Genomic DNA, 25,169 nt, shown 5'->3' on the forward strand with positions numbered 1-25,169 from the left:
TTCAGTTTAGAATCAATTGCAACAATATAGCGCAGCTTCTAAACAACTTTATAAAATCAATAAATCGTAGCAATTTATCGTCACAATAAATTGCTCGCATTTATCACGGCGCCTAAACGCCACTTAATTGATCGCAACAATTTATCGCAGCGTCTAAACAGCTTTAAAAAAAATCAATAAATCGTAGCAATTTATCGTCACAATAAATTGCTCGCATGTGTCGCTGCGTCTAAACTCTAAACGCCTTTAAAGTTAATAACATATTGGTTTCTTATATTTGACCAGCCATCTCACTGAATGCCTAATGTAAATGCTTTATATTCTCAAAAGTTTTCGGAAATATTCTCGAAAGTTCTCGGAAATATTCTCGAGAATTTTCCATTGAAAGTTTCCGGGAATATTCGCGGTCAGGAGAATATTTCCATTTTTTATGGCGAATATTCTCGGAAACTTTCCAATGTTCGCGAATATTCGCTTGGAAATATTCTCGACTCACATCACTACACATGACCCCTACTCTCATTTAAAATTATCATCGATTTCGTCATCACGTCCAGATTGATGACGTCACTAGTATGATATATATGCCAAAAAATCCTAATTTAAAAACAGAAATCGACCTGTTTCGGGATTTTTCCTCAAAGTATCTGGTTTACGAAATAATGAATTTATGCGTTACTTTATGGACGCACTGTAATTGTAGACTGTCCAGTTTTCTCCACAGCAAGAAGAATTTACGGTATTCCAACAAACTTAGAGAAAGCACTTGATGCAAATTGTTGGTTCACAAATATGTTAAACTATTTAAAAACTATTAATTTTGTAAATATATAATATTTAATATTTTAAATCTGCTCCTCGCTAATAACCTTCGGGTTGATGCGAATTTCTCAATAAAAAAAAGCTCCAAATAGTAATATATTTTGTTTCATACCTGCCTTAAAGTTTCTCCATCTTGCCTAATACCTTGTGGTAATAGATAGAATTTCTTATCGCCAACTTTCTGATTTAAAACATATATTAAATGTTTATCCAACCTTCGATTTAAAGATTTTTGGTCATTTTTCTTATCTGCCTCTGAAAACCAAACCAATAGTTATGTGATAAATGGAGAACAATAGAGAAAAAACGTTAATTTTCTTTTTATTTGATCAACAGGATTGGATGAGAAGAACACAGTGGCTACCTACATTAGGTCCTTATCACACCTACACTCACCGGCAGAGAAAACGTGCACCCCAAAAAATGAGTCATTTTTAATGTCTTGTATTTCCTAAACCTGATGCCCGATTTAAGTAATTTTTTTATGTTATAGCCTTATTCTTTATCAATATCGCTGTAATAATATTGTTGCTAGACAGGTACATTGTCATTGTATACAGGGTGTACGAATCAAACTGTGTTTTTTTCTCAAACTTTGGAACACCCTGTGGAATGTTCTAGCTTTTATAAAATACTGAAATTATAACCAAACTATAGCCTCAGGTTTTCTTAACATTCTGTTTTTTGATTCATTCGCTTATGTTGGATAATAAAAAAGTTAAGCACTTTAACAACTACCCCTGTTTTTCGTTAATACAGGGTGTTTTTAAATAAGTACGGCAAACTTTAAGGGGTAATTCTGCATGATGAAATAATGACAGTTTGCTTTATAAACGTATGCCCGCAAATGCTTCGTTTCCGAGATAGGGGGTGTTGAAATTGTTCTTACAAACTGACGATTTATTTATTTCTCTAAAACGGTTTGTGATATGCAAATGAAATTTGGTAGATTTTAAGAGGTAGTTATTGCGCATTTTTTGGCATACAATTAAGAATTTTATATTCACCATTGGCGTGGATACGGGTATAAATATTTTAGATATATCCCGTATGCACGCCAATGGTGAATATAAAATTCTCAATTTTATGCCAAAAAATGCGCAATAACTAGCTCTTAAAATCTACCAAATTTCATTTGCATATCACAAACCGTTTCAGAGCAATAAATAAATCATCAGTTTGTAAGAACAATTTCAACACCCCCTATCTCAGAAACGAAGTATTTGCGGGCATAAGTTTATAAATCAAACTGTCATTATTTTATCATGCAGAATTACCCCTTAAAGCTTGCCGTACTTATTGAAAAACACCCTGTATTGACGAAAAACAGGGGTAGTTGTTAAAGTGCCTAACTTTTTTATTATCCAACATAAGCGAATGAATAAAAAAACAGAATGTTAAGAAAATCTGTGGCTATAGTTGGGTTTTAATTTTAGTATTTTATAAAAGCTAGAACATTCCACAGGGTGTTCCAAAGTTTGAGAAAAAACACAGTTTAATTCGTACACCCTGTATACAATGACAATGTACCTGTCTAGCAACAATATTATTACAGCGATATTGATAAAGAATAAGGCTATAACATATTAAAAAAATTACTTAAATCGAACATCAGGTTTAGGAAATACAAGACATTAAAAATGACCCATTTTTTGTGGTGCCCGTTTTCTCTGCCGGTGAGTGTAGTATGCACTGCGTGATCAGCTATGTTGGTAAAAGAATGAAATATTAAATAAAATAATTTTATTAATTTTTTCTTTAATTGCTCCTCAGGATTTGATTAGAAGAACACAGTACCTACACTAGGTATTCCTTATCACACCTAGTATGCATTGCATGTGTGGTCAGCTACGATGGTAACAGAATGAAAGAATAAAACAGTTTTATTAATTTTTTCTTTAATTGCTCATCAGGATTTGATGAGAAGAACAAAGAAGCTACCTACAGTTGAGTCCCCGAGTCTTTACCCGTGCGTCATCATTTAAAGCATAACGAAATAAGTCGGAAATTTACTAAACGCACCAGTAAGTGACAGAAAGTGGGTATTATTCCGATCACGGGTTATAGTATAAAATTTGACGTTATCAAATAAATAGAATGTCAAATTTAAGTTTTGCATTTACATCTACATTTGAAGTAGCTTAATAAATTATTCTTTTATTATCATTGATTAATAAATAAATAAACAATTTATAAAAAAATTCGATAACATATTTTCTTTTTGTTATTTTATTCACTTTGGAGGAACATTAAACATAAGCATTCCTTTGTAGGTTGTCCAAATTTATCGTAAAATAACATAAACTTACCATAAAATTTCTAACTCCAATATAAAATTAGTTGTGAAAACAACTGTTTGTATAGGTACTATAAAAAACTTCAAAATGCTATAATTCGACAAAATAACAGCAAAAAATTCAACAAACTGACAGCCACAAAAGTAAACAAACCAAAACGTCAGAAATTGTATTTAAAATATGTGAAAACATCCCCAATCGTCTTTCTTTGTACCTATCTCTTTTCAATGCACTGAGTCTAGATCGTTCATAAAAATAACATGTGTTTTTACTTAATAACAGGCGGCAGCTGGTTTGTCATTAGTTTCATGCGTGGAAGATAATGACGCTAGATAAAAAGTAGGTATGTGTTTTATCTCGCCAGCTATTAATGACGCACGGGTAAAGACTCGCGGACTCAACTTGTACACTAGGTATTCCTTATCACACCTATTATGCATTGTGGGGTCAGCTATGTTGGTAAAAGAATGAAATAATTAAAGAATTTTATTAATTTTCGCTTTAATTTCTCAAGAGGATTTGATGAGAACACAGAAGCTACCTACACTAGGTATTCCTTATCACACCTAGTATGCACTGTGTGGTCAGCTATGTTGGTAAAATAATGAAAGAATAAAAAATAAAATAATTTTATTAATTTTATTTTTAATTGCCCAACAGGATTTGACGAGAAGAACACAGTAGCTACCTACACTAGGTATTCCTGATCATATCTAGTATGCATTGTGTGGTTAGCTATGTATGTTGGTAAATTCAAAATCACATGTTTAGAATAGGAAGTAAATATAATCAACATTTAGTCATTAATATAACGTGCAACATTATTGAGGTATATTCAATGCACTATTTCATTTTAATGTAAAGCACTAAGAGTCTATTACATTCCTAAATATTGAAACAATTTCTGTAATGACTTTCATACATAATAAAAACTTACAATATAAAACTACAGTAATAATAAAGAATTCCCAAAAAAATATGAGTGTAAAGATATTGGTGTTCATTTTACTCCACCTACAACACAGAGTGTGGAAACAATTGGGCGAGACCTATGTCCAGCAGTGGACGTAAATTGGTTAGATGATGATGATGACAACACACAGAAATCTAATTAACTGAGGCTGAAAATAAATTAAAAATCGTAATAATATTATTACAGTACTCTATTTTTCTTCCCTGAGATCTCTATCTATCATACTATTTCCTATGTAAGTTTTCCATCTCATAGCAGGTCTTCCTTTCCATCTTCTTGTCGGCGGGTTCCAGTCCAATATTCTTTTCGGCTACCTGTGCTCTGGCATTCTTTGTACGTGTCCCAATAAGAATGGCGCTCGGCCATATCTCAGGAACCGTTTATATTACAGCTTTGGGAAAAAAATTTTTATAACAAAAGTTGCCTCGAGAAAAGCCTGAAAATTATTTTCATAATTGTAAGTCCACCGATAGAGGGCGTAATTGAATATCAAAAATTAAAAAATCGAAATTTTACAAAATTTGCCTAATGAAAGGACACTGGAAATCCGATTATCGTATTCTTCATAAAATTCTGCGCATATTTTATTTCACAAGTTTAAGTCTACCTGTGCAAATAAGAGGTGGGGGTGAGTGGGAACATTGTTATGAAAAAATCGCTGTAAGTCCGGTTCTGCTTAATCGATTTTTGCAAACTTGGTCTTGTTGAAAACAGCTCTTTTTCGTCAATGTAATAGTTATAATTTGGAAACAGCCTATTACGTAATATGCCGGTTAGGAGGCGCTATTCATTTTCTTTTTAGAAATCTAATTTTCTTTGGAAAATACTAAATACAAGTATGTATTTTTTTTTCCTGTATTACAAAATTAGACCAAATTAGCAACCGAATACCGAAAACCGCATGTCTATACCTTTTTTCTATCTCGAGATATCTTAAGAAACGTGTAAATTTTAAACATAACTGTTGCTGTCACATAAGTGGACATATATAGAAGCAAGTAGTGTGATTTGGAAAAAAACAAAAAAACATTTTCCAGATGTCACCGTATATAATAAATCAAACCAAAATATGAAAAACTCTACTACTGGGGTGACGTCTTTGGGGATATTTCATTGCATATATTCTAGCCGCAACAGTTGCATTTCTTATGCATTCAAAGATTGTGGCTATCATGTCAAATGCTTCTTAGTTTGTAAGAATCATCTTGAATTTCACTCTGTATAAATTTGATATAAATTTTAATAGAAACAAACCGCAACAAACCATCAATTAACAAATTTTTATGTTTTACTGATTTGACACATAATTTGACACATGATGACTTTTTGAAGTTATTACTTCTAATAGTTCTATTTTTTCCATAGCACACTACTTGTTTCCACTTTGACTTCCTTAACTTAGTTTACCGGTAACAATAACAGTTATGTATTTATCTTAGTTGGAAATAGGATAATTGATATTAAAATATAATGAAATAAAAATTAAAAATTTGTGTAGAAAATCTGACATCTTTACATTTTCTACGATTCATCGAGAGAAAAGCAAATGCGCGTAGGCAACAATTATAAAAATTTACATATTAACGCTGTTTTTTTGGTATTATTTTAAGTATTAAAATTAGTGTAATATTTAAATAAAAATAAAATTAAACTGTTTAAAATATATTTATTTCGTTAAAATCATAATAGTAGAAGTATAACTTCTTACTCGCGTACAAAGTACACACACTCTTTTTTTGTTATATTTTATAGTGTTATTTGTCTTATTGTTGTTTTGATTCATTATATACGGTGATATCTGGACAATGTTCCTTTGTTTTTTTTTCATAGCACACTACGTGCTTCTATATATTTCCACTTATATGACAGCAACAGTTATTTTTAAAATTTACACGTTTCTTAAGATATCTCGAGATAGAAAAAAGGTATCGACATGCGGTTTTCGGTATTCTGTTGCTAATTTAGTCTAATTTTGTAATACAGGGAAAAAGATACATACTTGTATTTAATATTTTCCAAAGAAAACTAGATTTCTAAAAAATAATAAATAGCTCCTTCTAGCCGGCATATTACGTAATAGGCTGTTTCCAAATTATAACTATTACCACAGATTAACCCAACACAGATGCGAAAGCTATGCTATGATGCCGGTACAAAAATTGGTAAACTTGAAACTAAGGAGCACAGTTGTTGTGCCGGTGTTTGCACCAATACGATTGATAACTTACAAAATAGTTCATTTGGTCTATAATACTTACTTTTACACCTGATTTGATGTTTACTATATTTACACTAAAAATTAAGACAAACAAAACTTAACAAAACATTGGTCATTTAATAAATTTATGTGTTAAACGAAAAAGGAAATAAAAATACAATAGGTAATTTGGAAATTCTAGGTACATATGTCCTTAACAAAACAAGAGAAAGTTAACTAACTGTTAGAAAAATGACAATCGTTAAAGATTTATATATAAATGGTCATTTATTAAATTTCTGTGTATATTGAAAAATAATAAAAAGTTGCTTGGAATTGAACACGATATAAATATAATAGGGTAATTTGGGAATTCTAGGTAGGTACAAAACAAGAGAAAGTAAACTAGCTACAAAACAAAACAAAACAAAGTTTTTCCTTAATAAAACAAGAGAAAGTAAACTAGGTAGGTATTAGAAAAGTGACAGTCGTTTGGTGAGAGTAATTTGTCAATTCCAGGTATGACCTTCCAGAAAAAAACCAGATAAAGTGTTGTTAATATAATAATTTTCAAGTTCCAGGTTATTTAATTATATAATCAAATTTACTTATATAAACAACGTTTAGTTGGTAAATAAAGATTTTTTTTTCAAAAAGTGATAAGTTTTGGGTCCAAAAAAGTATAATGAGCGAATTGTTTGTATTCCTGAGAATATCTTCTGGCCTTTGGGACTTTTTTCTGCAACAGTGCCTGAGTTTTTACAATTTCGGCCAATGATTTATTAAGAAATTTGTCACATAATTTTTTAAACTGCTCTCTCTTGTTTTGTACCGTTTTGTTTTTTATATATTTTTCTATTCAAAAGTTTTCTTTTTAAAAACCTGATTTTATATTTCAGTTTAGATTCACGTGGCAAGTTATACATAAAAGATGCTAGTGTTTGTAATAATACTGAAGGTGATAACTGGGAAACATCTTTTTTAATTCTTGTAGTAATGTGTCCATCTTTTTTTTATTGGGGCTGATAGAAACTTGTTTAGAGGATATTAACTGTAAATTTTCTGCCGCAGGCGTTATTCTATTATCTGAAAAATCATATCTTTTTATTATTGAAATTATTGATATTTACCTAATTTTTTACCTGACAATATTTTAACTTTTTTCGGCGGCTCCTCAGACGTATTCGCGCGGATATCTTTAGATTCGGTAAAAATTGACGGCAAAGCATTGTCATACAAGAGTTTTCGTCGTGAAGATGTGCATAGAAATTTATTTTCAAAATACTTTTCGCAAATTCTGTATCTAGTTAAATCCTCCTCTAACAAATCTTGTCTTTTAGTAGCTTTTAACCATAGCTCACTCCTATAACATAAGATGTTTTTTAATAAAAATTTAATGTCTTGTTAACATCTCTTTTATTTTTTAAGATTATTTTGACTATCTTCAATAACAGGGCGTTATTCATTCTTACTAGTAACTAAAATTTACTGTTTTCAAGACAGGATTTTTTCAGACTTATCAAAATATTTCTTGAAAAAATACTATTGGAACTATTTCTAACACACATAGCTTGAGTAACCATTTTATGTGTGTTTCGAGATTAATATAATTAATATGATATAAGTAATATGCCGCTTAATCAGTATTTAGAAAGTAAATCAATTTATTAATGACACTACATACCTTATTTTATCCTTTGGCAATCTAAAAAATGATATTCCTTGACCCGTCTTAGATGAACACCCTTCACAAATACACGTATATCCAAACCATTTTTAAAAATATAACAAAACTATTTAAACACACTTGATAAATAGAAAAAATTCCCAATAATCAGCCCGTCAATTTAACACTACAATAAGCGCATGTACTGTCGAGGTTATTCAGGAACTGACAATAAGCTTAAGCCTACATACTAAGCGACTACCCTTTTGGTAACTCAAAGTAGGAGGAGTTTACCAAAACTCGGTACCAGAGTTATCGCCAGGGTTTCGCATCTAATGGGATTTATCTCATTATTTAGATCTTTTAGAAATCCTTAAATTAACTAAAGTATTCGTTAGATATTTATTTATAAAACAATAAATATTACGCCTATTTGTTATAATAATTGCAAAGTAGAACACCTTAGTTAAAGTCCACGTTTTGCTTACTCAACAAGGTTGTGATTATTCATTTTGACACACTAACGAGAATATATACAAACATATTTACAAAACGAAGTATTTGATAAATATGGGAACACGATCAGATTTGAGTGATTAGTGGGTCAGTTGAATTAGTTAGTTAGGCTTGGGAGGTTGCTGCCGTTAGAGCAGAATAATGTCACCTATCAACTGAATACATTTATACGGTATTAGTTTAACCAAATAAAGAAGTTATGAGTACATAGTGCCTTCCTGTTAAACAAACCCCATTCCAGTATAGTAAATCATCACGTACCACCATATGGCGACCTGAGAGACGGACTGGACTTCTGAGGCAGTAGAAAACAGGAACAAAGATGGCAAAAAACTGGAGGAAACGAAGAAAATTTGGGGTAAATTACCAATCCTCATATTAATTGGTATCGTTAGATGGAATGGGACGGACTATATGGAGCTGGAGAGGCCAACGATAAGGGAGTCCAAATGGTAGACGTCGACATGGACGAAGGTTTGAAGACATGGGGTCACGCCCAAACGTCAAGAGGACAAAAATGGAAAGGAATGGATAATACCTAGTGGACAGATGTGTAATCGTGAGTAACTTTTTAGCTATTTTTTAAATTGCATATACAGTCTCACAGATATGAATTTTTTTTATTAATATAATATAAATATAATCATTTTAGAGGAACTAGAATTATTAATTATTACTTAAATATAATTAAATTAGGTAAAATTTTTTCGTATATTATTAAGTTTTAGAAGTATTTCACTAATTTAGAAGATTTTTTTTGAGAATTACATTTCATATATAGATAATCTTAATCTTAATCGATAGTTTTACTTTTAATAGAAACATAGCAATTCTTATATTATATCGTAAGTAAGAAATATATATTAAAAGAATTATTTTTAACAATACGAGTAGGTAAATAGTAAATAAGTTTATTTTGATTTTGATGTAATTTATACTTGATGAAAATGCATTTTTGCATACGGAAGTTATTTTGTTTATAACAGTTTACTATTATACTATTTTTAAACTAAGTACTTCGAGTATAATATTATGATGATATGACGTGTTTGACATTGAAAATTGAAACGAATGAACTACATAAGAATTCGCTAAACGACAAATTTTTATGAAGAAAGTTTATTATGATAAATAAAATCAACCTGAAAATATAAGATATTAGTATTCGAACAATATGTTTATAAATAAGGAAAGATAAAAGAAAGTATTTTAAGATGATGAAGAAATTGGAAAATCCAGCATAAAGGACTTATATTGGAGACGGAAATGTCTCAATCAATGGAAATTTTTGTTGAGAAATGCAAGTAAATGCAAAGATTTTTACTTATGATAAATATGACAAGACAAAGGAACATACCCTGAAAAGGAAAAATTAAAAATGACTACGGAAAAGAAATAATTTTTTATACAAGGTGATTATACCACGTACATAGGACTAATAAAATTCGTCCTCGTGAGAGAGCCCACAACTACTGCCATAATGGCATATGGAGTTTTTATTGAGTAAACGAATTTTCTCGTGAGAGAGTGAATTATTTATATACAATGATTTTGTGACGAAAAGAAAGTCAGTTAAGAAATGATGATGAACTGATATAAGAAGAAATATAAAGACAAAACAAGTTATAAAAATATGTTGAAGTAACGGAGTTTATAAAGGAAAAGAAAATCCCATCTGTGGAAAAAGACAAAAGAAGATTAAATATTAAGATTTAAAAAGTTACCCTAGAGAAAGACAAGTATTAAGGATAATTTGAAGAAGATTAATGTCAAAAGATCTGGAAAAATAGAATAATTGAAGAGAATTTTGTACCTACAGTACAAAAAGTTACAGTACCTACAGTAAAAAGTACTATTTAAGAAGAATACTTTGTATGGCTTCAAGTAACATAATTATTAGTATAATATATAAAATAACTTTAAATTTCTATAATATACATATATATATATATATATATATATATATATATATATATATATATATATATATATATATATACTTATTTTATTCGAATGAGGTCATGTAAGACTGTATTTCAATTAGAGAAATAGAGATTATTTTTGTGACGTAAAAGTGACTATACGCGTGAAGAAACTGAACTTCTATTTAGCTAGTAACAAAAATTTAGATTAACTATTTAGCTATTGTAGGTTTTTCTCATTAGTAGTTTTAAAAATATTTTAATGGACGTCCAGACTTAATATTAATTAATTACTCAGCAATTGCAAGCTGAAATTTTCTTTATGTTTATAGATTTTCATGATATTTCAGGAGATTTTCATTAGTAGGAGATTTTCATGATATTTTTTTAACAGAATATGGTCTATTTTTATTAACACTTTCTTTCGATTTTTTTTTCATAATTGAATGCTAAATTTTTTTTTTTAAACCGACTTTTTTATTTCAATTTTTTAATATCGGTCGAATTTTAGTATAAATATTTTATAATAAAGTACAATTAAAGACAATTTAGACAATTAAAACCAACTCTTGCCAAATAAAAGGTACAAAATGAAAATTAAAAGATATTAGCATACCCATTTCGTGTTTTGAAACTAACTGGATCTCACCTAGACTGAGTATATCAGATCAGACAGGAATTTAGGGATGCAAGATGTAGAAGATTTTTCAAGCGCACAACTATCCATTTTGTCTTTTTGGAACTAACCTTCTCACGACTAAGGACGTGCAAAAGGACCGGAAGCAAATTAAAGGGTATAAAGTTGCGAAAAACTACCCATCGAGTGGGTAAGGGTTAGAAAATGACGAATTTATGAAGTAAATGATAGATATAAATGAAGAACTATGAAAATAATACAAATATAGAAAGGAAGATATATATGAAATATAAAGTAAATTATAAATGATATAATGAAGAACTATGAAGAAGAAGAAGATTTATGTTTAATAGTACACTATGAAGAAAGTACTAAGTATAAAGAAAATGAAGAAATATGTAATTATTGTGAAGTACCAGACAAGAAGAAGAAAAAGAAGAAGAAAAAAGAGATAATTTCTAATAGAAAAATATGTAAAACTTGAGAACATCGAAAGATTTGTCTTAATGGTCTAGTAAAGAAGTAAAATTAACAAGTAAGTTCAAATGAAGGAGTTGTATTTTTTTAAACCTCTGAAATTAAAGTAAAGTATAAAATACAATTTCTGAGTATACATTTTCGCGAGTCATAAGGAAAGAAATAACTAAGAATAGACGATGTTTGATAATTAGTGAAATAAATTGTATATATTTGTAAATTTTGTTTATATACTTTTTTTTGTAAAAATTTGTACAAATCTATACATATAATGTAGTCAGTTGATCAGTTGATGATGATAGTAAGAAAATTTTCTTCTCTTCGGGGAGGAAAAAGGAAGCACAGTACATGGCTCAGAAAATTTTCTTTTCTAAGGGGGATGATATAATGGGATTTATCTCATTATTTAGATCTTTTAGAAATCCTTAAATTAACTAAAGTATTCGTTAGATATTTATTTATAAAACAATAAATATTACGCCTATTTGTTATAATAATTGCAAAGTAGAACACCTTAGTTAAAGTCCACGTTTTGCTTACTCAACAAGGTTGTGATTATTCATTTTGACACACTAACGAGAATATATACAAACATATTTACAAAACGAAGTATTTGATAAATATGGGAACACGATCAGATTTGAGTGATTAGTGGGTCAGTTGAATTAGTTAGTTAGGCTTGGGAGGTTGCTGCCGTTAGAGCAGAATAATGTCACCTATCAACTGAATACATTTATACGGTATTAGTTTAACCAAATAAAGAAGTTATGAGTACATAGTGCCTTCCTGTTAAACAAACCCCATTCCAGTATAGTAAATATCCAGCTACCACCATATTGGGTTAATCTGTGCTATTACATTGAAGAAAAAGAGCTGTTTTCAACAAGACCAAGTTTATAAAAATCGATTAAGCAGAACCGGACTTACAGTGCCGGCAAAAAAAATCTTTACATTGCCAAATAAATCACCAAATTTGAAGACAATTTGCATGCGTTCTGTTTGCGCTTGGTGGGGAAGGTAGGGGAGGGGGATAGCGTACTTGCGACGACAATTATCTGTAGTTTGCGGACCCCTTGGCTTATTTATTGTATTCTGCGCATTTGCACTGTAAACAGTTGGCTTTGTGTGGGTAGTCAGTGTTAAACTTTTTCTCATTTACCCCGTAAAGTTTGAGATCGTCAAATTCTAAATTGAATTGACAAATATGGGTCAAAAGAGACTCACAAAAGAGGAGAAGGTTCGTGCTTTAACATTAATAGAGAAAGGTGACTCTGTAATTACCGTAGCACGTGATATTGGTGCTTCAAGAGGGGCTATTTATCAACTGAAACGTTGCAGCCGAACGTTTCAGTTGATAAATAGCACCTCTTGAAGCACCAATATCACGAGCTACGGTAATTACAGAGTCACCTTTCTCTAGAAATGTTAAAGCACGGACCTTCTCCTCTTTTGTGAGTCTCTTTCGACCCATATTTGTCAATTCAATTTAGAATTTGACGATCTCAAACTTTACGGGGTAAATGAGAAAAAGTTTAACACTGACTACCCACACAAAGCCAACTGTTTACAGTGCAAACGCGCAGAATACAATAAATAAGCCAAGTGGTCCGCAAACTACAGATAATTGTCGTCGCAAGTACGCTATCCCCCTCCCCTACCTTCCCCACCAAGCGCAAATAGAACGCATGCAAATTGTCTTCAAATTTGGTGATTTATTTGGCAATGTAAAGATTTTTTTTGCCGGCACTGTACAGCGATTTTTTCATAACAAGGTTCCCACTCACCCCCACCTCTTATTTGCACAGGTAGACTTAAATTTGTGAAATAAAATATGCACAGAATTGTATGAAGAATACGATGATTGGATTTCCAGTGCCCATTCATTAGGCAAATTTTATAAAATTTCGATTTTTTAATTTTTGATATTCAATTACGCCCTCTAGCGGTGGACTTACAATTACGAAAATAATTTCCAGGATTTTCTCGGGGCAACTTTTGTTATAAATTTTTTTTTCCCAAAGCTGTAGTATAAACGGTTCCTGAGATATGGCCGAGAGCCATTCTTATTGGGACACCCGGTACATGCCTGTACCACGGCAGGGCTCTTTTTTCTATTTTTTTTTGTAATTAAGCATTCTACTTCCATTCTGTTCCATATTTACTTTGTTCTTATTCTATCCTTTCTGGTGATTTGTAAACATCTTCTCATAAAGTACAATTTAAAAGTTTGTATGTATTTTATTTCATATTGTTGTTGTCATCGGTTATACTTCCACTCCATATTCGCTGTGTGCAAGTACTTGGAGGGGATACGAGAAACGATCGTGCGTCAGTAACAGAGAAATCTTGCAACTTTCTTAACATATATTTTTTAAATAATTCATACTGTTAATTGAAATTGTCAAATTGACGTATATTTCATACATACTGTCATTGAAGAAAATGGGATTTCGCAAATGATGTGTTATAAATTGTAAAAATTATATGTTGCTTCACAATACTGATATGATATGCAATTATTAAAGTGAATTTAATTAATGGTATTTTGCTTGCAGCACAATGTTTACCTTTTATTGACAGAACCTCAATCTTACTTTTTCTTCTTATTCTTTTTTGGGCTATGGCCTTGACAATTATCCAGTAACCAGGACTAATATAATTGGCCAATATAATTAAAAGTGCTATATAAATGTTGCTGAGCTATGAAACCAGGTGTCGCTCTTCCGAATTTGCAAGGTCCCAATAGGGCAAACATCCTTTACTCCATATGACTCCATGGAGTGCTTTCGTGGCTTGTTTTTCCCGTGCTATTTTTATTTCTATATCTTTCTTACAAGTACCATATCGGCTTAATTCACCCTAAATACTTAATATTTTCTATCTTGACAACGGCATCCGATTTGGATGTCAAAACGTTAATAAAATCATTTTTTTTAGGCTTATTTCCCATTTAACATAGTTGACCTCAATACATAAAAGTCTTACAACTCTTAATAGTCTTCTCTTAACACCTTAGCTGCATTACGGGACATATAGACCTCGTACTACACTAACTGTTGGCTGCATCGACTGTGTCGTAACGCACCCAACGTAAGTTTATAAATATCTCTAAATGCAGCCAAGGTGTTAACTTAAGTTCAAATCTGTAACCTCGGATCCAATACATAAGTATTCAGTCTTACACATACTCTTCCTTTAATTTTCTGATCATACATTCCATGTCCTCCTGTCTTGTGAAAAAATGACTTGGTCATTTCCGAAAAGTAGGTAATAATCAAACACAACAAAAAAAAACTAAATTAACCATATAAAACTGTGCCAAACATAGAATACACTTTTTTCGTGCACAAAATTTTTATCTCAAATAGTGTTGTCTACCAACCTGTCACTGTATCAGCAAACTTAAACTGTGCGGCTTCTGCTGTCCACATATCTTTTAAATCTTGGGCAGTCTGTTTTAGATTAACATCTATGTCTGCTATTTCTCCACCTTTCTTCAATATTTCTAAATTCTTACTGCAATGAACATCATCAATAAATTGTAAATGATTAAGTAGGTAATAAAAAAGGGTCAATACTCACAATATTTTATTTATTTGATGTTAGAAAATGGCGACCGGTTTCAAGACTTTCATTATATTATGTTTCACTACAGAGACTCAGACCAATACAGAGGTTTTTTTTGTTTGGTGAAACAAATTATAAGATACCAATTGCAAGAGCGTTGTTGCAGCTAACATGTATACATTCATCTCATGTCATCATCTCGCTACGAAAAGACCTGTTCACTCAGTTTTTTAGGGTGGAAATTTTACTTTCTATGTGTGTATTGTGTTAAAAAATTGTATCCAGCTAGTATACAGCTGTAAGATATTGGATGTACTTGTTTATTTTTTATGTATGTACCTACTTCTATAATACTCCTGTCGCCACGGGGGTACAACGGCCTCCTTTATTCAGATGAACTTACCCAATTTATTTGATGTATTTTGACCCGTAGAACACTAATTTTTTGGGTAACAGTTGATCCGGATGTCGATAAGATTGTTATTAACAAAGAACTTGAGGAATTACATAACAGCGATTACTCGCAAAACAAAACATTTGTTTGTATTTTTTGGGTCATTATAAGCAAACAGTGTTCTTACAAGTTTTTTCGTAGGATGCATAGTTTTCGAGATAAACGCGGTTGAACTTTTAAACCGGGCGATATTAACAGAACTTCAACCACGATTTTCTAAGTCCTGCCTTTGCAATACTGGAAGGTTAGAAAAGGTACTTACATTCTATGGAAAAATCCACGGGTTTCCTGTGAAAATTAGATTTTCCATGAGCAAAAAATGGGGAGTTGCGATGAATTTCTGAGTCCTGCCATATCCATAGAATGACAGGATCTATAATAATCCCAAAATAATACATAATAATCAATTTTATGACGAAAATTTTTTGGGCAGGAGGGTTGCAAAAGGACTAAGGGAGTATATGGATATACGAACATGTAATGAAAATAATGAAATTTTCATAATTTCATGAGTCCTGTTAACTTAATAAATTAAACATATTTGACGTCTCCTAATGTTTAACTGCACTTGTCTCTTGGAAAATTCTGTGGAAAATTTTCACCCTGGTTCCGTGATTTTCTGAGTCATAAAATAAATTTTATTATAGAATAAATAATTTAAGTAGACATTATTCAAAATGGCAGGATGTTTAGCTACACCTTTGTTACTAAACATAGTTAAAAAATGTGTAAGGAAATTCGTGGAAAGTTGCCTACAGGATTTTCTGAGTCATGCAATTTTTGACATATCTCAAGAATGTTAATATAAAGCTATTTACAAAGAGGCAGGATGGTTGTGTAGTTATTTCGTATATAAAAATAAAATTTTTAAGTCACAAAAATTATTGCAGCTTGTTATACAAACATACTCATATCACCATAATTTTCTGAGTCATGCCATGTCAGGTGTGCTTAAAAAACACTAATCTAAAAACGTTTACAACGTGGCAGGATAACCGCAAAGATATTTAATACATAAAAATTAATTTTTATATCCTTAAAAGAATCGTACGGTATTAAATATTATTTTCCTGAGTAATGTCTCGGATTCTTACACACCTTTCAAATCTAATACCAAACTGTAACATATTTATTTTAAGCGAATAGATCATATTTGTATCTAAGTAAACGTAATAAAAGTAATAGGAAGAAAATCAATAATTTTACAATTAAACAATTAATTGGTTATAGTAGGGATTGTACCTATTATACAGGGTGTCCAGAAACTCTTCTAATAATCGAAGCCCGGAGGTTCCTCAGATAATTCTAAGAAAATTTAACTCAATTCACCTCGTCCGAAAATGCTTCCCAAGGAAGCTAGAGCTCTTTAAAGATGGCGTATTCTAATTAGTTTTTTAATAGCTCCATAACACTTCTATTTAGAAAAACGAAAACTGGTACACCTATTTATCTTCCAGAGATAAATCGATTCCATCATTTGTCAATTTTTAGTACCGGTCATAGGCAGGGAAACGGATATTTTATCTCATACCGGTTTAGGGTAGGGAAACGGATATTTTATCCCATAACTTTTCTGTTTCTAACTTTTAAACATTTTTGACGCTGGATTATTAAACTATGGGGTATTCTTGTACTAAAAGGTATTCTTGCTTTAAGTCGGTAGGATACGCCGTGTTCTAGAAAAATCGATTGGAAAAATTTTTCGGTTTTTGAATTTGAAAAAAAAAAAATAAAAAAAAAAACTATTTAGAAAAACGAAAACTGGTACGTTTATTTCTCTTCCAGAGATGAATATTTTATCAATTGTGAATTTCTAGTATCGGTCGTAGGCGTCCGTCTTGGGTAGATCAACGAAATCTCATAACTTGCTTTAGTTTTTAAGCATTTTTGACAGTAGTGTATTAAATTATGAGGTATTCTAGTACTAAAAGTTACTTTTGCTTTAAGTCGGTAAATACACCGTTTTTTTTTATTTTTTTCAAATTTTTCTTAAATTCAAAATACGAAAAATTTTGAAATTGATTTTTCTAGAAAACGGTTCATCCTACCGACTTACAGCAAGAGTACCGTTTAGTACTAGAATACCTCACAATTTAATAATATAGTGTCAAAAATGCTTAAAAGTTACAGACAAAAAAGTTATGCGATAAAATAACTGTTGCTCTACCCAAAACGGACTCCTATGACCGGTACTAGAGATTCGCAATTGATGGAATCGATTTATATCTGGAAGATAAAAGACGGACCAGTTTTTGTCTATCGAAATGGAAGCGTTCTGGAGATAAAAAAAATCTAATTACAAGGCGCCATCTTCAAAGAGCTCTAGCTCCATTAGGAAACATTTTTGGATTATGTGAATTGTGTTAAATTGCCTTAACATTATCTTAGGAATCTTAAAATTGTATACAGGGTGTTCCATTAAAAAAACATAAGCTTGTGTCACCCTGTCAATACGGGTAGCCCAGTATATTAGAAAATATTTTTAAATTATGATCCTCTCTTTGCCCCACGTTTTACCTAAATAACTTTTTTTCGTATCTCTTGCGACAAACGAGTAATTAGACTTTGTCACACTAATGCCCCACTAAATAACTATAAAACCATCCTGCCTCTTTGTAAATACACTTATATTAAGATTCTTGAAACATTTGCAAAATGGCATGACTCAGAACATCGTGGAATTTTTCACGAATTTTCTTACGAATCTAGGACTCCCGCCATCTTACAAAAACCGTTTAACCTTCCTGCCGAGTACCGAAAAAGTATTGATTGTATTTGAGTATTACAACTTTTTAAAGGCAGGACTCAGAAAATCACGGAATCAGGGTAAAAATTTTGCGCATAATTTTCCAAGGGACAAGTATATTTAAACAGTAGGAGACATCATGCCAACATTTTTTTATCATTTTGAAATAAATATGTTTAATTTATTTAGTTGGCAGGATCCAGAAAATCATGAAAATTTCATTATTTTCCTTACACGTTTGTATACATATATACTCCGTTAGCCCGTTTGCAACCCTCCTGCCCAAAAAATTTTCTTCATAAAATCCATAGTATACTGTCATTCTACGGATATGGAAGGACTTATTCATCGCAAAACCCTATTTTTATTTTTTGGGAAAATCTAATTTTTACAGGAAAATGTCACAGGAAATTTGTGGATATTTCCACAAATTGTAAGTACCTTGTCTACCCTTCCACTATTGCAAAGGGCAGGACTTAGAAAATCGTGGCTGAACTTCTGTACAATATCTCCCGGTCTATTTCAAATAATAGAAAAATTGCAATTTTTGAACCCGAATAACTTTTGATTAAAAAATAAAATAGCAATTATGCTTACCGCATTTAAAAGTTCAAGTCAAATTATATTGGTTTTGATTATTTGCATTGCTAAAAATTTAGTTTTTTATTGTTAAGCAAACCTATAAACACATAGTGCTTGAGTGAATTTAAAATCGAACGAGTATGTAGAGTAGGTACAAGTGTAAGCGAAGCTATTTCTACGTAGAATGCATTAAAACGCATGTATTGGGCACGGGAAACACTATGTGTTTATAGCTTTGTTTAACAATAAAAAAAAATTTTTAGCAATGCAAATAATCAAAACCGATAAAATTTGACTTGAACTTTCAAATGCGGTAAGCATAATTGCTATTTTGTTTTTTAATTAAAAGTTATTCGGGTTCAAAAATTGCAATTTTTCGATTTTTTGAAAGTTCAACCGCGTTCATTTCGAAAACTATGCATCCTACGAAAAAACTTGTAAGAACATTTTTTGCTTATAATGATCCAAAAAATACCAAAAAATTTTTTGATTTGCGAGAAGACGCTGTTGTGTAATTCCTCATGTTCTTTGTTTATAACAATCTAATCGACATCCGGATCAACTGTGACCCAAAAAATTCGTGTTCTACGGGTCAAAATACATAAAAAAAACTTGGGTAAGTCCATCTGAATAAAAGAGGCCGTTGTACCCCCCTGGCGACAGGACTATAATGTTTTATAGTTTTATTGTCACTTTTATATTAATTAAAGTTTTGGAATTTGTTAGAATCTTCGACAGTTAAAATGTGTAAAAATACAAAAATGTGGACATAACTACACAAACTTTGACAAACACACTTTTTAAAATAAAATTTTTACTTGGTGGCCATGTGGTGTTTTTTTTTGTTTTGCGCTATGTTTTTCGTTTAGAGCAAAAAAACCACCAAATGGCCACCAAGTAAAAATTTCATTTTAAAAAGTGTGATCAACTATTCTAAATGGGAAATAAGTCACAATTAACTAAAAAAATAATTTTATTAACGTTTCGACATCCAAATCAGATGTTGTCAAAATACAAAATATTAATGATTTGACAATATTTTGATAATGACATCTAATTTGAACGTCGAAACGTTAATAAAATCATTTTTTTAGCTAATTGTGGCTTATTTCCCACTTATAATAGTTGATTACAAAAAATGCCATAAGGAAATAGCTTCAGAACAACGTTAAAAAGTGCATTCGTCCAAGTTTGTGTAGTTAATGTCCATATTGTTGCATTTTTACACATTTTAACTGTCTGAAAGATCCTGACAAATTCCAAACCTGGAATTAATATAAAATACAATAACAACTATAACACATTATAGACATACATACATAAAAAATAAACGAGTACATCCAATATCTTACAGCCCTACACTATCTGGATACAATTTTTTAACACAACACACACATAGAGTAAAATTTACACCCCGTAAAGACTGAGTGAACAGGTCTTTACATGGGGAAATGATAACATCAGATGAATTCACACATGTTAGCTGCAAGAACCCTACTTATAACTATGTACTTGTAACTGATATATTATGTCTTATAAATTGTTTCACAAAACAAATAAAACTCTGTATTGGTCTGAGGATGGACCACTTTTATTTCTCCTCTATATAAACGACCTACTTTTAAGTATAACAAATGGACGTGTTTTTATATATGCAGACGACACAACAATTGTAATTGTAGCTGATGATTTAGACGAGTTGCATAAGAAAATACATAAATAACCATGAATGAATTCATTCATTGGTGTCAAATAAATCACCTTCTTATCAATGAAAATAAGACCATTTTTATCCAGGAAGGTGACAATATAACCTTAACATTAAATAATTGCAAATTTGAGACTGTCGAACACACTAAATTCCTTGGAATGGAATTAGATTCCAAATTAAATTTCAATCATCAAATTGACTCCCTCTGTAAAAAACTAAATAAACTCTACTTTGCTTTTAATAGTTTGAAATCAAATTTTTATCAGTCTTACCTACTTAACTTGTACTATGCACTTGTATACTCCGCCATCAGCTGCAATATAATTGTGTGGGGCAGAGCTACGGAAATTGGGCGAATATTCGTCCTTCAAAAGCGATTCATTCGCCTAATCTTTAACTTAGATTACAACGAATCTTGTAGAGATACATTTAAAAAGAATAATATTATGACCTGCACATACATCTATCTTTTCAAACTATTAACATACACTTTTCTTAATAAAAATAAGTTTCAAATAAATAGTGATGTCCATAATGACCACACGAGAAATAAAAGTGATAAGTATCCACCTAAACAAATTCAACCGATTTCAACTAAAAAAGTCTCAAATGTATGCCGGAGGACAATTTTTTAATTTGCTACCAAATTCAATAAAAGAAATATTGCATTTTAACAAGTTCAAAACCAGGTTAAAGTTGTTTTTAACTAAACATTGTTTTTATTCTCTAGACGAATTCATTGGCTGGAACAATAGCTAGCAACTGATTCCGATATTTTTATACTTTTAACAATATTTTATCAGTCTCGTATCTTGTTCTCTACTAAATGTTTGTTACCATTAATGTTTTTAATAAGATAACTTTAGTTTACTTTAGTGTAGTATTTTTTAATAACCTACTTATTGTACTATAAGTATACCATGTTTGTGACTTGCCTTATGTCATGTAAATGATACAAAAAAATCAATAAATTTATCTATATATCTATCCATATAATGTAAGTCCTGAAACCGGTCGCCATTTTATAACATCAAATAATTAAAAGATTGTGAGTATGGACCCTTTTCATTACCTAATCATTTTAAAATTGGGTGCTACTTATTGATGTAAGAAGAGAATATTCTCGAGAATATTCTGGGCCAGAATATTCTCGTTCTCGAGAATATTCTCTTGAGAGTTGTTGCATCCTTAATAGTGCTAAGATGATACCTACATAAAAAAGAAAAATGAAAAACGGAAAATGTGGATACTGCTTTTTTAAGTAAACGCGAAACAATGAGGAATTTACCTATGGAAATAATGCTAGACAATTATTTGTTTAAGAATTTTATAAGAATGTCAAAAAGTGAGTTCGAACTTTTAATAAATATGATAGGGCCAAGAATGGAGAAGAAAGATCAAACATGAGAAACACAATACCAATCTCAACAAGATTAGCAATTATTATTTATATATACTAAAAGTTTTAGTTTAATGTATTTATTTAGGGGGCACTACTCTTCCATTTGTCTCATAGTTCCAGAAGTATGCCAAGTTCCACAACTCTGGACGTAAATGTACTGCATTAATAAACCTTATTGTGATTTCATTTAACCACATATTCATCTTTTCTTTGTATGTTTTGACAAAACAAAATTAAATTTCAACAGAATACAGAAAATAAAGAGGAAATACAGAGCAACGTGCAAAATTTTCCACAGCAGTTCGACTTTATTGGCAATGCATCAGGCACTGCAATAATGTTTAAATACCAGTAAGATTTCGGCCACATGGCTCAGCCAAACAGCGGTATTTTCATAAGATGACTGTAATGTTGCCAGAAACATACCAAATATATATTTTCGGCAACATATTGCTTCAAAAACTAGCCTGTCTAAATGCCCCTTTAGACATAGACCAATCCATGACTGAGCTGGCGACTCGTGAAAAATAAAATCCCACAACTTCTCATCAGTACATTGAAATGCTAGGTGTAGGTGTAGGGCTAGTGTAGTGCTAGGTGTAGATGACCACCATGAGCTAATGCTAGAAATAGATTCTGAACCTGAGGCCTCATGTTTTTCTGATTAAATCACCACATCCATTACTTGCATTATTTGTTGTTAAGAAGAAACATTCATTTTTTATCAAATAAATTTTGTGTTCTCTGTTGTTTTTGTATTTTGTTTATATTATATAAAGAACACTGCTGTTTAGTCTCATAATTTTGTATATTATACATAATTTCATAATTTTTAATACCCTATTTCATCTTCAACAATATCCCTAAGTGCGTCATAGGATTCATTCTCAGAAAATTCTCCATATCGAGAATATTCTCGAGAATATTTTTATTTATTTATTTATTTATTTATTTATTTATTCACGGGCAAGCCCTATTCAGATATAAATTTTACAGTGTTCTAAATTATATAACATAATTATACAATTATATAACATTAATGTTAACCAATTATATAACATAAATTATCGTAATATAACATAACAAAGTGGTTTGAGGAAAAATAATTCTATGAGTAATACAGTTACAAAAAAGAATAAGATAACATTAGGTCAGTACAATTACAAACAAAAGATATCACCTAAACCAATTCGGAAATGTTCCAAGGTATAACGGTTTTAAGTTATCTAATACATACAGGTCATGTAACACTAATCACAATACAAAAGCTCTGGCCGAAAATATTAAAAAGTTAAAAAGTTAGGGAAGAAATTAGGTTTTTAAAGCGGGAAACTGATATATTAAAAATTTCGAGGTTATTTAATGAGTTAGCTAATCGAAGAGTTCTAGGAATAAATGTGTTGTAAGAATAATTGAATCTATGAAAAGAGACATAAAAGGTTTGCACCTGCCTAGTCGAACGACTGGGGACAAATAGAGATATTTTGGAGAGAAGTTCGAGGCAGTTACACAGCCCGTTGATAATTTTAAATAAAATAATTAAGTCTCTTTGTTTTCTGCGTACCTCAAGAGGAGGTAAGTTCAGTATGCGCTCTAATACAGAATAGTCATAGTATACATGCATCTTAGTGGCAGTATATCTCAGAAAATTGTGTTGGATAGCCTCAATTTTCAGTTTATGAGTAAAGTAATAGGGGGACCAAATTGTGGAACAGTAATCGAAATGTGATCTAAACAGGGAGAAATAAAGAGATTTAATAGCTGAGATGTTTGTAAAGTCTCTAGTGGTTCTTTTTATAAAGCCAAGCATCTTCATAGACTTCTGTATTGTACTGGAAATGTGTGATTTATAGCTAAGGGCGGAGTCAAGGATCACACCTAGATCCCTAGTTTCAGAGGCAGAATGTAAGGTCAGATTATTTATACTATATTCGAAGATGATTGGATGATGAGTTCGGTGGAAACGAAGAATATGGCATTTGGATGCATTCAAACACATACCATTTTGCACACACCAGTTAGATAGGCGATCAATATCACCTTGTAGACTAAGTGAATCAGCCTCACATGTGATTATTTTAAAACATTTTAAATCATCAGCGAATAACAAAGTTTCACTTACTTGGAAACAGGGTATTAGATCATTGATAAATATATTAAACAACAGAGGTCCCAAGTGTGATCCTTGTGGTACACCTGAGGTAACAGAGATGGTATGAGAATAGTGATGATTAACCCTGACAATTTGCGATCTTTGCGTAAGATAGCTCTTGAGCCACTTCAATATAAGGCCATCAACTCCGTATAAATAAAGTTTATGAATCAAGAGCTCATGATTAACTTTGTCGAAAGCTTTGGAAAAGTCAGTATACACAGAGTCAACTTGTAAACCCCTCTCAAGAGCATCTGTCAAAAAATCAACATATGTTATGAGACCCAATTCTGCTGATTTTTTGGATGTAAATCCAAATTGTTGGGCCCCTATAATTGGCGAGAAGTCATAACTTAAATAATCAGAAATAATGCTCTCAAAAACTTTAGGAATAGCACTAAGAATACAAATGGGACGATAGTTACCTATATCCGATTTTCGACCTGATTTATATATTGGAGTGACATAAGAGTTTTTCCAGTAGTCTGGAAATTCCCCTGTTGATATAGACTTATTAAATATATAAAAAAGTGGGCGCGATAGAATGAAGCTGAATGTTTTAAGGAAAGTGGGGGGAATTCCATCAGGACCAGGACCTTTGTTGGTATTGAGTTCAGACAGTTTTTCGTAGATTTTTGAAATTTCAATGTGATAATTAGACACATTAACCAAAGGTGAAATCTGGGTTACATGCGGATGTAAGGATTGGTTAGTATAGACGGAAGAGAATTGGTTAGCAAAAAGATTAGCAATATCAGTTCCATTGAAGGCAGTACGCAATATTCTCTTAATTTTCATTCTCGAGAATTTTCCAACACTAGTGCTACTATTATAGTATGCGGTCTACCTGTCTCTTATCTAGATAGAGTTATTCGAAAAGGAACCAAGCGCCTATTTAGTAGTTCGGAGAAAATTACGTTAGAAGTTTAGTTTAAAAAATAAATCGTTGGTGTTGGCGCTTGATGTTCTTGTTAATAGATGTCGTTATAGTCGTTCTGGGGCTTAGATATTTTTAGAATATTCAATAAACTCCAGTAGAAATTGGTTG

At 31.2% G+C, this 25,169-nt stretch overlaps 1 protein-coding gene across 1 annotated transcript in view; it reads right to left on the reverse strand.

Annotated features, from left to right (window-relative positions):
* The window catches only part of LOC114328882 (39S ribosomal protein L46, mitochondrial), a 40,555-nt gene that overhangs the window by 11,819 nt on the left and 3,567 nt on the right, over positions 1-25,169 (reverse strand). The window contains exons 3-4 of the mRNA XM_050655381.1: positions 14,890-15,023; positions 935-1,077 (exon numbers count right to left, since the gene is read on the reverse strand). Of these exons, the coding sequence (XP_050511338.1) occupies positions 935-1,077; positions 14,890-15,023 (277 nt within the window). The remainder of the gene's footprint in view (positions 1-934; positions 1,078-14,889; positions 15,024-25,169) is intronic.

The sequence above is a fragment of the Diabrotica virgifera genome, chromosome 7, assembly GCF_917563875.1.
Source record: "Diabrotica virgifera virgifera chromosome 7, PGI_DIABVI_V3a".
Taxonomy (NCBI): Eukaryota; Metazoa; Arthropoda; class Insecta; order Coleoptera; family Chrysomelidae; genus Diabrotica; species Diabrotica virgifera.